Source organism: Erpetoichthys calabaricus, chromosome 10 (genome assembly GCF_900747795.2).
Source record: "Erpetoichthys calabaricus chromosome 10, fErpCal1.3, whole genome shotgun sequence".
Taxonomy (NCBI): domain Eukaryota; kingdom Metazoa; phylum Chordata; class Cladistia; order Polypteriformes; family Polypteridae; genus Erpetoichthys; species Erpetoichthys calabaricus.
Window position 1 is genome coordinate 119,180,296 of NC_041403.2, and position 12,209 is coordinate 119,192,504.

General features: G+C 37.6%; 1 protein-coding gene across 1 annotated transcript in view; it reads left to right on the forward strand.

Annotated features, from left to right (window-relative positions):
- Positions 1-1,794: 1,794 nt before the first annotated feature.
- Positions 1,795-12,209, forward strand: part of rbm38 (RNA binding motif protein 38) — a 32,841-nt gene continuing 22,426 nt past the window's right edge. Inside the window, exons 1-3 of the mRNA XM_028811820.2 lie at positions 1,795-2,245; positions 11,395-11,518; positions 11,830-11,884. Coding sequence (XP_028667653.1) covers positions 2,039-2,245; positions 11,395-11,518; positions 11,830-11,884 — 386 coding nt within the window. The 5' untranslated portion in view covers positions 1,795-2,038. The remainder of the gene's footprint in view (positions 2,246-11,394; positions 11,519-11,829; positions 11,885-12,209) is intronic.

Genomic DNA, 12,209 nt, shown 5'->3' on the forward strand with positions numbered 1-12,209 from the left:
AACTTCAACATCTTCGTAGTCATTAGGAAAACAGGGGAAGATATTATTAGTTAGGTAAATTAATGTTAACATTAGAAAAGTCTGTATACATAAAAGAAACTTCTGGTGCAGTCAAACCAGACTTTACATGCCAAAAACACCATTGCTTGGCACCTTTCTGACAAGTAGTTGTGTGAAATGCACAGTGAACTACAATTCCTCAACAAACACAAGAAAATTGATTTTGAAAATAGATTGAGGAATTAATAAAAGAGCAAACTATAAAATTATATATATATATATATATATATATATATATATATATATATATATATATATATATATATATATATAGTATCAGAAGCTATTGGAACTGAAACAACTAAAGAATGGACAGAATGCAAAGTATGTTCTGTTTTTGTAAAAATTTTTTCAAATGAATGGTTGGGCTAGGGGTTGGAACTTAGATGGCTTTTTCTGTATCAGTAGTAATCAATCCATTCATCTATCCATTTTCTAGCCTGCTTAGCAGTTAAGGGTTGCAGTAAAGTAAAATTAGACATAATGGATAGGGTGGCTTTAAGGTTTAATAAAATACTACAATACAAAGTACAGAATTTTAATATGTTTAAAAGCAATCAGTAAGCAGTTATATACATATGTAGTTATAGAACAAAATGGTGCAGTTTCATAACAAAGCAATTTACAAATTGTATTGCTTTCCAATGTTTAAATTCTAAAAGAATGTTTTTTTTGTTTGTTTGTTTTTTTATAAAATTACTTAAAATAACTCATCATAAGATGCAGGTTATTCATGAGGGTGAGGACACTGAACACTGCCTGCGCAAAACGTCATTCACAAAAAGGATCAAACAAATCAGTCACAAATGAAGGCAGGCAGGAAGGAAAGTAGATAGATATGAAATGCATTAGATTAGGCATGAAAGACACTACATGATAGATAGATAGATAGATAGATAGATAGATAGATAGATAGATAGATAGATAGATAGATAGATAGATAGATAGATAGATAGATAGATAGATAGATAGATAGATTTTTAACTATAAGTTGTTTTGTTTTATTTAAAATTATACCTGTAACAAACATACAGCACTCTATCATTACAATAAAAAATTGTAACCCAAAGGTGAAGATATTATCCGAGTTTTTGAGTTTAATCCCGTATTGAGATTTAGGCTGAAACATTCATAACACGATTACTCTGCACCTACTTTGTAAAAATAAGTTCTAATGAATAATTAAATCACCCGTTTAAAGTATCTTAAATGTAGACAGATACAGCAAAGTAAGAACAACATATCCGGGGTACGTAATGAAACACAAAGTTTGGAACTTAGCTGGAAACACTTACAGGCACCCCCCGCTTGTGTAAAAGCCCCCCAACACCCACCCCCCTTTCCGTGTCTTGTGTACGCGTACAGTATGAAATGGAGTTTGGGTGTGGGACCTAAGAGAAATTTTTTTAAAGCGTTTAGTGTCAGCACAAAACGAACTGTATGCGTTGGTATGTCTGTACTGTCGTGAGTAATAAATGTATGTAGAGATGATTATTCCTAACGCGCGAGACTGTGTGTACACTTTCAAAAGAAAAGAAAAGGACAAAAGCAGGTGCAAATGCCAGGCGTCATGTAGAGGGCGGAGTCTCTGGTGAGCTGAAGACAGTCCGATCAATTGTTATTCCGGCGACAACAGTGGGCGTGCTCTTTTCCATTTACGGCAAACTATTGGATAGATAGCAGAAATGGGCGGGGACAAAATTGTTCAAGATAAAAGCCTTTCCGGGCTGCTGCCAACGGTAGCAGAACTACCTGCAAACAACACATTGGTCTGCTTAGCATTTCCCCTGTTTGAAGACCGAAGAACAAGTTACATCTCTATGGGAGAAATTGGTTGCGGCTAGGAAGTAAATAAGAAAAGTGGGGAAAAGCGCAGAGAACATCTACCTCTGGACTTTGTATTATTTTAAGTTTACTCAGTTTTAAACAATTGTCCAACGCAGTTACAGTAACAGTTCGGCAACTTATTGTTCTGCTCATGTTGTTGAGGCAGTCTTTGGTTTTGTCTCCAGAAACTATGCATACACTTCAAAAAGACACTACTTTTACGAAGATTTTCGTGGGCGGCTTGCCCTACCACACTACCGATTCCTCACTGAGGAAATACTTCGAAGTGTTTGGGGACATTGAGGAGGCTGTGGTCATCACGGACAGACAGACCGGAAAGTCGCGGGGATATGGCTTTGTGAGTATTTGGAAGCGATGCTAGTGTGCGAGCTTGTGCTGAAATTTTGGCCGAGCATTGTAAAGGGGTCGCGGTGTGTCGCAATCTTGGAGAATGGGCAGCCGGCTTATTTGCCATCAGCTTGCGCGTCCTTTAAGTGCATCCATTTTGACTTGTGTAGCTATATTTCTCTTATTAGATCATTCTTTTAACGTGTTTAGTTGTGTTATTCATGCAAATTTTACATTCAGTTTTCCTCTTAAACGTTTTTCTTTTCGCGTCCTTATATAACAGATCGATAACTTTTAATACAACTGACGGCGTGTGTCGCACGTTACTTTGTAAGGATTCTAGATTTTTTTTTTCCTTGCATCTAAGAAGAGAAAGGCGCTTTCATCAGACTTGAATGATAATGAACCATTTGGCCTCTTGTACTTCTGCTTTGCATCGGGCACCCCCGCCCACCCGACACTTTCTGTACTCTTTGTATTGAAGTGCATTTTTTTCCCCTCTGAAACGTTTTTTGTTGTTTGAAATGGTCACAATTGAAGGACTTCCGAGTCAGGAAGTGCAATTTCTAGGTTTTCCCCAAACAGATAAGAAGTAACGCTGCAGTCCACCCCGTTTTGGTGACTACAACAAGTGCGCCCCCTTTCTTCCTTGAAAGTGGTAGAGGTTTCTCGACAACGCAACAACTGAAATATTTTTCTCAAGATAGTGTCACAATGCAGTACTTGTTAATACGGTGTTAAAAAGGATCTATGCTAAATCATAGTCTACTTTTTAAATACACTTACTGTGTAATGCCACCTCTGTTTATTTTGTTTTCCGTTGTTGTCCATGATTTCTGTTAGCGTTATTTGTTCAATAGCTTTGGGAAATGCCTTTACAGTTGTATTGTTTCAAGACAAGCGTTTATCGAAGCAGCAATTATTTCTGCTGTCCCAAGAATTTAAATAAACTCCATTAGAGTTCGTGCTGTTCTTTCCAGATCCAAAAGTTTCCCGCTGTAGAGGTTTGGTGTCGTCTTCCAAATCCACTCGATTCCTTTGATATTAATGTAAGGCAAATGAGAGGACAAGAATAATAACGTTGCCTCTTTATTAACGCGAAAAAGTAGAATTGTTATGCCAGATGGTTTTGAAATGAACCAAATGGCCCTCCAAACAGTGTCCTGTACAGCTGCTGCTTTTCAGCCGAGGGTGAATTCTAAACGGTGAGAACTGGCCCACTTGTTGAATTTGCTTCATTTCACAGGTGCTTTATATGGCAGGCCTAATAGAACAAGTAGGGGGGTTGTGATGGCTCATATGCGAATTCCAAGAGGTCTGCCTTTATTTAGGCAGAACTGGAGAAATTACAAAGGCAATTATTGTTTATGCTAACCATGCACTTGCCATCATGTTCGCACTTTCATGGAGAATCTGTTATTGATAGATAGCTTTATTGTGATCAAAGCTCTTAAATAATCTAAAATCCTAATCTACAGTTCACACTGAAAATGGGAAAAAGTTTAGTGCCATCTCTAGGATCACTAGGATTTTTTTTAAAGGCACAGCTTTTTAGGAGTTTATTGTATTTTTGGGAAATTTTTTTTTTCTTTATTTGTATATTTTAAATGTATTCAGTACTTCAACATATGATTCATATAGTACAGTAGAGTTTTATGTAAAAGGGAAATGAAAAAGGTCAAAAACAGATTTCATAAGAGTAAACGAGGACATGTTAGAATTAGACAGCTAGGCTCTGGGTCTGTTATTGGTTGGCTCCTCCTTTAATCCTCCCTAGATTTTTTTTTTTTTTTTTTTTTTTTTTTTTTTTAAAGCTATAGTTCATGAATAAACCACACCTTTATGAAAATGAGCAGGTGTTTGTGTTGAGGATGGTATTGTTAGTGGAAAACTCATTGATGAAGGACAGCACATACTAAAGTTAGACTCTGCTTTCTGTTGTGCATGTTGGACTGTTAAAGTTAGTGCAGTCTTTCATTTGGAATCTAGTAAAATCTAATCAGTACAAAATGGCTCTTTGTTTAAGGTGATATTGGAATCAAATGATGAATAAAATAACCTTGATATCTTGGTGAAATGGAAGACCTGGATTCTTGTGCTGTAATACGGCTTTGGTTTGCAATACTTATATAATTGTAATAGCTGTTAACATTCTCTGACCTGCTCAATTCATTTCAGGATCGAGGTGGGCTCTATCCTGGCAGCATTGTGTGCAATTCAAGAACCAGTTTCTGACTGGATTCCATCCACACTCGCACTGGCCCAGTTCAGAATTGTCAGGCAACCTAACAGATCTTTGTGTCAGATGTTTTGGGTGTGAACTGTTAGTTTGGGTTTTGTCTACCTGTGAATGAATAGTTCACCCTTGTCTCTGTGCCTGCAATTTCTTTGGTCTTTCAGAATAAGCATAATTCAATAAACTGCATTAACTTCGCAGTAGTCTATAGTAGAGAACACCTTTACCTTGGAAGAAACTTCATCCTTGTGACAGTAATGTTGCATCATGTTAAGAGTACAGTACAGTTTTTACTTGCATGCCTGTCCAGTATGCAACACACACTGTCAGTCTCTGTCGCCACAATACACCAGTCGTTCATTTACTTTTATTTCAAGGACACCTTTATCCAAGGCAATTAAGAACATTTTGAGATACAATTACTTACATTTTTTTTTTTTTTTTGCGGCACAGGGAGGTGAAATGACTTGCTAATTGTCACACAGTGTCCATAGTGCCATTAGAACCTATGTCTTCAGGGTAACAAGTCTAAAACCTTCACCATTGCGCCACTGCTTGCACTTGACGGTACAGTTGTTAATCTTGCTGGATAAACTAGCAGCCATAGTAGTGATTTAAAGTATAGGACTTGTGTAATGAGTCTACAGCCAGATGGAACTCAAGTGTATTAAAGTGTTGGCAATGGTAAGATGTTGGGTGAAAAAACGCGACCTTTGTCTGAGACTTGACCATAAGCTGCCTTTGTAGTTCACAGTGGTAGAAAATGATGACTGCTGTGCGAATGCTATATGTGTAGATACAGTATAGGTAATTCTGTCGTATATATGCATGTGTGTGTAATTATATGTAAAATCAGTTGTGATTGTTACAGGCCATTTAGCCAAACAAGCTTATCCATTCTATCCACCTACATTTGTTTCAATATAACCAAGTTGAGATCTGAAGGTTACTAAAGCCTTACACTCTACCACACTACTTATTTATTGCACGTTTCTATGGATCTTTGCATCAAGTAAAACTTGGTTTGTACAAAACCTGCTCCTTGGTCTTCAACCGTATTCCTGTTGAATTTTTTTTTTTTAAAGTAACAGGTGGGATCCACTATATGTACTTTTGATCATGTCACTTCTTAATAGCAGTTTGCTTTAAACTGAAATGTTTCAACTCCTTCAGTCTCTCCTAATTCCTACCTCTCACTCTTTGAATCGGCCTAGTTGCTACTCTTTTGGTTTTTTTTTTGTTTTTTTTAGTAAGGTTTGGCCTTACTAGTGCATAATATAATTTAAGTATGACTTTTCTTGACTTGCATTCCACACATCATGAGGTGTATCTGATAACTTATGAAAAGATCAAACTATTTATATCAATTGCCTTCTACTGGTAGACTTTTTTTTTTTTTTTTGCCATATGCAATTTGAATGGATGATGAACAATAATGTGTTCCTCATATTGACATTCGCTTTTGAAAATCATAAGAATTTGGACAATTTAAGGATTCTGAAATGTTCATGCATTCTGACCTGTTGGGTATTGCCTAATTAATTGTCCCCACTACATAGTGACACCAGCTTGTTTTTAATGTGCAAGTTTTAACAGTCCTATTATTTTGCTCCTAAAGCTGATACAGGAACAGACTTTAAGGCAGTCTCTAGTCCTTGTGCTAGTCCACAGGAGAGACAGCTATCGGATAAAGCTCAGAGTCCAGAATACTCATTAGATTGTGAAAAATGTGATTTTTTTTTTTCAGGCAAGAAAAATAGGAGTTTTGAGATAAGGTTGTTATACTCTGATTGTAACACAGATGACAAGTAGTGTGGTAGACAGTAGGGCTTTAGGTATTTTTAAAACAAGACTTGATGTTATTTTAGAATAATTAAATGGATAGGAACAGTGAGCTTTGTTGGGCTGAATGGCCTGTTCTTGTCTAGATTAATGTTCTAATCTAAGAATTTTACTGGACACTGGACATTTCTAGCCCTATAATACTTGTAACTCCAATTGCACATACAGGGCCATTTTATAGTTTCATTATTGGCCCATGTATGGAGTACAGTGAAATTTGTACCTGCATGTGCTAATAAACTTGCAACACATTGTCACTATCTAGCGCCATGAGTAGTGAGTATATAACAAACTTGCCTTGAAACTTTTAGGTCAAAAATCTTGGAACAAAGTTGAAACACTGTCGACCATTAAGATATTAAGTTTTACTTAAATGGTTATGACCCTGTGTTGTGTGTGTAGAAGTAAGAGTGATTAGTGCCCCAGCTTGCATTTCCATATTCTGCAATGGCAATGAAGACGATTGCTGTTAAAAGTGATATAGTGAACATGGAGACCAGTATCTTATTAACTGAGGTTATATTTCCATCCATCCATTTTCCAACCCGCTGAATCCGAACACAGGGTCACAGGGGTCTGCTGGAGCCAATCCCAGCCAACACAGGGCACTGGGCAGGGTGCCAACCCACCGCAGGACACACACAAACACACCCACACACCAAGCACACTCTAGGGCCAATTTAGAATCGCCAATCTACCTAACCCGCATGTCTTTGGACTGTGGGAGGAAACCGGAGCGCCCGGAGGAAACCCACGCAGACACGGGAAGAACATGCAAACTCCACGCAGGGAGGACCCGGGAAGCGAACCCAGGTCCCCAGGTCTCCCAACTGCGAGGCAGCAGCGCTACCCACTGCGCCGCCGAGGTTATATTTATATAGTGTAAATACCCATAAATGTGCATCTCTGTGTAGTTGTTGTCCACTCTTAAACTATGCTGCTGCGGTTGTGTATAAAAATGTAATGCTGACTAATGCAGGCTACTTTGTCACCATATTAATTTTCCTGAAATACTGCTGAGTACTACAGCCTCTTCTTAACAAAGCTTTTTAGCTGCACACTATGGCCTGCTTTCAGTATGAAGGCTTGAGGTGATTTGATATAGCTTCACCCTGTGTCTGTGCTCGAAGCGGAGGGTTAACAGTTTTTTGTGCTAAAAGCAAAAAGAGAAGTTTTTATTTTGGCTGCTGTATGCAAAAGAGGAAGTTGCTGATTAGAATATCCGATTTGCTTCAGTTTGGAGTCATTTATCTAAACATTTGTAGGGACTGGTAACTGTGCCTTAATTCTCCAGTTTTCTTTACACTTGACTGTTGGGCTATAGCACTGGAAAGACTTCCATCCGTGACCTTTCAAAAAAAGAGCGGGCTTTATGGCTGGTGATGGTAGTCTTTTTTGTTTTTGTTTTAAATTGAGAAACCAAATAAATCTTTGGCCAGCCAACTGTTTATGTGCTAGCATAGTTTAAATGGCATTCTTCTAAGACAATTTCAATTGCCTTAAGGCTTTTTTTTTATTTAATCTTCTTTGCCTAAAGTATTATCTGCTATAAAATTTATCTGGAATTTGAATCTCCTTCCTAGACAGCTAGCATAGCTTAGCGTTCGCTAAATGTTCATTACCATTTACTTACTATCACTTGTTAAACCTTTAATGTACAGACTTTAGTAAAAATAGTTTACCCGTGTATATCGGTGTGCATTTGTTTTAGGAAATGTTGAATATGTGTTGCATATTCATTATTACATATTTTTGTGAAAAGTTAAAAAATTATTTTTTTGGATTTATTAGTTGTATTGTAGCTTTCATATTACAAACCATATTTAAAGGTGCAAAATGCATATGGCCTTTATAAGAGTGACCTTGTTCCCTTTGCGTGTATGATTTTGTTTTAAAGTCTTAAGTTTTTCAGTATGTATGTTGTGTGTTTGTTTTTGTCGATTTAACGTAGTGTTAAGCTAGTGTTTTCCACTTAATAAGATGTCAGAAGTTTGGATCCAACTGGATGACCACATCTGTCACTAAATCTTGGTAAAGAAATGTCACCTGGTGTCCTCACCCTAAAAGTATCACTAGTAAAACCTTTTGAAACTTGATTAATCCATTTCATGTTTGTCGGGCTAGAGCCTATTGCAACAGCACACAGTAAAAGGCAGGAAGCAATTCTGTACACAGCAGCTGTCCTTTTCCTGGCCTGCACACTGCAAGGCTGGGTTAGAATTGGGAATCTCGAGTCAGTCTGAGAAGTGTCTTTGAGGATGTGGGAGGAAAATCCTTTATAGACAAACAGTGACTGAGCGTGGGATTCAAACATGGGCTGCTGGCTCTGTGAGGTTTTCCTGAGGGTTAAATGCTGTAGCAGGTGATATGGTAGAAGTCTGGGGGGGTTGGTGGTGAACAAACTACTGGGGATTTTGAGATTTCTTTCAAAAAAATGTCTGTAGCCCTGAAGGACTGAGACAGTGACTCTGGGCTCGGAATGTCTTGAAGTATCATAGTGGTGTTTAGGATGGTGTCTATCTTTTATAATGCTATCTTGTCTTTATCTCTCTATTATAATAAAAGAAATCTTGGGGGAAAAGAGACGAGACTTTCTCAGAGAGACACTTTCATGTCCCACAAGACGAGACTTTGTGCCAAGAGATTTAACCACGCCCGGGGCCGGAAATAAAAGACAGAGTAGATGACAAAGTAGAACGTTGTAAAGAATTAAAAAACGCAGGTTAGAGATAATGGAAGTATGAAAATTCGAAAGTCTCAAAGAATGGATAGTAAAGATCGGATTAGCGCAAAGAAATGGAAATTATTACTCGGTGAAAGAACAGAACTGCAAAAAGAGTGAAGATATTGTTCGGATTTAAATTTTTAAGTCAGACTTGTAGATCGTCTAATCCATATTGCCATCAAGGAAAAGTAGTGTTTCTTCCAAACGAAGAGACGTATCTGCGAGAATTAAGATTTGTTGTTTGGTGAAAGTGAAATCCACATACGAGAGCGACAGAGATGCAAAGTTGCTGGCGCGTAGTTCAGGAAGGGGGGTTGGCGAGCGAAGCGTGCAGGTTCGTCCCCAAGTATACCATAATCCACATTCGGTAAATCTGGCACTGACACTTGTGTTTTTAAAATGTGTGACCTTGAGTAGCAAGTTCTTTCTCACTTTCTAAGCCAAAACCATGGAAGTATTATAGGTACTGAAAGTAAAACTAGGAAGAACAATCATGAGAGAATAATTGATAAGTGAATTGTAAAAGTGTCTTAGATTGTGCTACTTGTGGTTTATCAGCATAATTCTACATTTTTATTACATTTGTTTTTAAAATGGAGAAGTGGCTTTAGGTATGGAGTACATATTAAACACCTGAGGAAGTACTGCTTGTTGTACATTAACAATGTTCTTCAGTGGGAGAATGAGAGTAGGGTTGGAGGTGGTGTTGACCTAATGTTACTATAACAGAGTAATTGCTTTTGGCAGCCACATCGGGATCCTGTTTTTATCAGTCCTTCACTTTCTTAATTGTGAGGTGCATTTCCCCATTTTACTTTTGCCTTTTCCATTATCTGGCTGCACATCCTTTAGTTGGTAATAAAAAACAAAAAACTTTTTTTATATATATTTTTTGCCTCCTTTTTAAAACTGGTTTCTTCACACCAGATCCTCCTGGTTACTAAGAGAGATTCTGCTATTGACCTGTCCTTTTTTCACCAAGGCTGAGGTGTTGGGGACCAGGCAGGGTTATGTCAATAAAGCTGAAATTCATTGGACTTGATCACTTTGGAACAATAGCTGCTCCCTTCACTTTCTAGATCATGTCTTCTAGTCTGCAACTCTGTTGAGGTAATTACAGGCTGTCTGCTCCTGTACTTGTAGACAATTGTTCATAATAAATGCATGCCCTTTGTAGCCATTAACAGAAGTGTTGTGTGTACTGTTTGTATCTTGAAAGATTTCAGAGCTGAAAATGTCCAAGGAATAGCAAAGCAAAAACTATGCAAATTAAAGAAGGGCAAGCTTTTAGAAAATCTGATATAGTGATTTAGGCTAACGATTCACTACCTGTGTAAAAGGTTAGAATTTCCTGTTCTTGAATGTATTTTTAAGTTTAATTAGATATTTGTAAGAAGTGTATCCAATTCAGTGAACGATTAAATGAATAATAGAGCACCAGGAACATTTTAACCTTTTCATCCTTGTTCCATCTTGTGCAGGGATCCAGTTATTAGATTATTATTTGATATGCAGTATAACATGTTTTGAAGCAGCATTGCAGTAGAAATGCCAATTGCCAAAAACAGTTGTATGTCAGAACTTTTTAAAATGATACGTATATGAACAAGTGCATTACAAAAACCTTTAGTGCTGCACTTTTATTGTGTGAGACTTTATAACTTCAACATTACTCTACCCCTTTCCTGCTGTAGGCAGCAAACAAAGCTGGGTAGGGTAACCACCATGACTCCCAAAACCCCCAGGACCCAACCCCTCTGGTGTCAAAAATAAACAGCAACACATAGCAGAACCTGCAAGCTGTCAGACTGGATGGGCCTGTTTTTATGGTCCTGTAGGATGTAAAAGAAATGAGAGTTCCTGTGGGCGATTCTTCGTGTCATTGCGCAACTGACTCGGAACTGGTGTTTTTTGGATAAATATTTTCTCACTGCTTTGTTTATGGCTTTTTACATGAAATCCCAGGAAACACAAAATGGGTATTCCTGCAGAAACAAGTCCTTTAAAGTCAGATCAGCTATCATTAGTTGTACTTTTGTGTGTAGACTATTTTTAAATCATGCTGAATTCTCAGTTCTGGTAAACACCCTTCCACTCTCTTGCCACATGTTTGAGCAGGTCATTGCCACTACCTAGAGTATGTTTGTCCGTTGCTTTGTATTTCCTCCTGTTGTCCAAAGCCTTTTTTTTTTTTTTTTTGCGCACCATGCTAATGTAATCATTTGGCCACAACCATTGTTTGCTAATTTCATTCAGTAATTATTTTCTCACAAGTATATCGATCTGGTCATGTGGCGCTAACATGCATTAACAGTGGTAATGGAGTAATTGTGTGAATTTTGAATACTACCCACAGGTGACCATGACTGATCGAAGTGCTGCAGAACGGGCTTGCAAAGATCCCAATCCTATCATTGATGGAAGAAAGGCCAATGTAAACCTGGCTTATCTGGGTGCAAAGCCTAGGAGCCTGCAGACGGGTGAGGCTCTGCTTGATATTCACGTTGCAGTTGTTGCTGCTTTGTCTTTCTTTGAAAACGATCATTGAACACCTGTACCTTTTTATGTTAATGATAGCAATGCATTTTATAATCTAGATTTAAAATAATGATCCTCAATTGTTATGCTTTCTAGAAGAAGTAGGAGAGGAGTTACAATGTCCTTTGTGATATTTGTGATGTTGTCGTCTTGAACTGTTTGCTTTGTATTTTTTTTTTTTTTTTTTTTGATAAATGCCATCTCATATCCTAACTCTTTTCCCTCCTTTTTGTGTGCCTCCCATCACATGTAGGTTTTGCTCTTGGCGTTCAGCAGATTCATCCTGCGCTGATACATCGACAGTATGGGTAAGTGTGAAGCATGTGTGTTGTTGCCTTGTAAGGATGTCTGTGTGAAAACCTACAGTGGTATAGCTGAAAATGTTGGTGTCTTTTCATAGCAACTTTCATTTTTTTTTTTTTTTTTTTTTTTTTATAACCGTTAATTGAAGTTGTGAAATGACAGTAAACAAGTTTATTGTTAAGTTTATATTCACTGCAAATCAAGTTTAAAAAGGGCATTCAGTGTTCTCCAAATTTGACTCCTATTGTCAAGACATACTTCAAAGCTTATTTATGAATCATCCATAGTTTGTTTCTCTCTAAGGTATCAACTTATTGTTCCATTAGATGT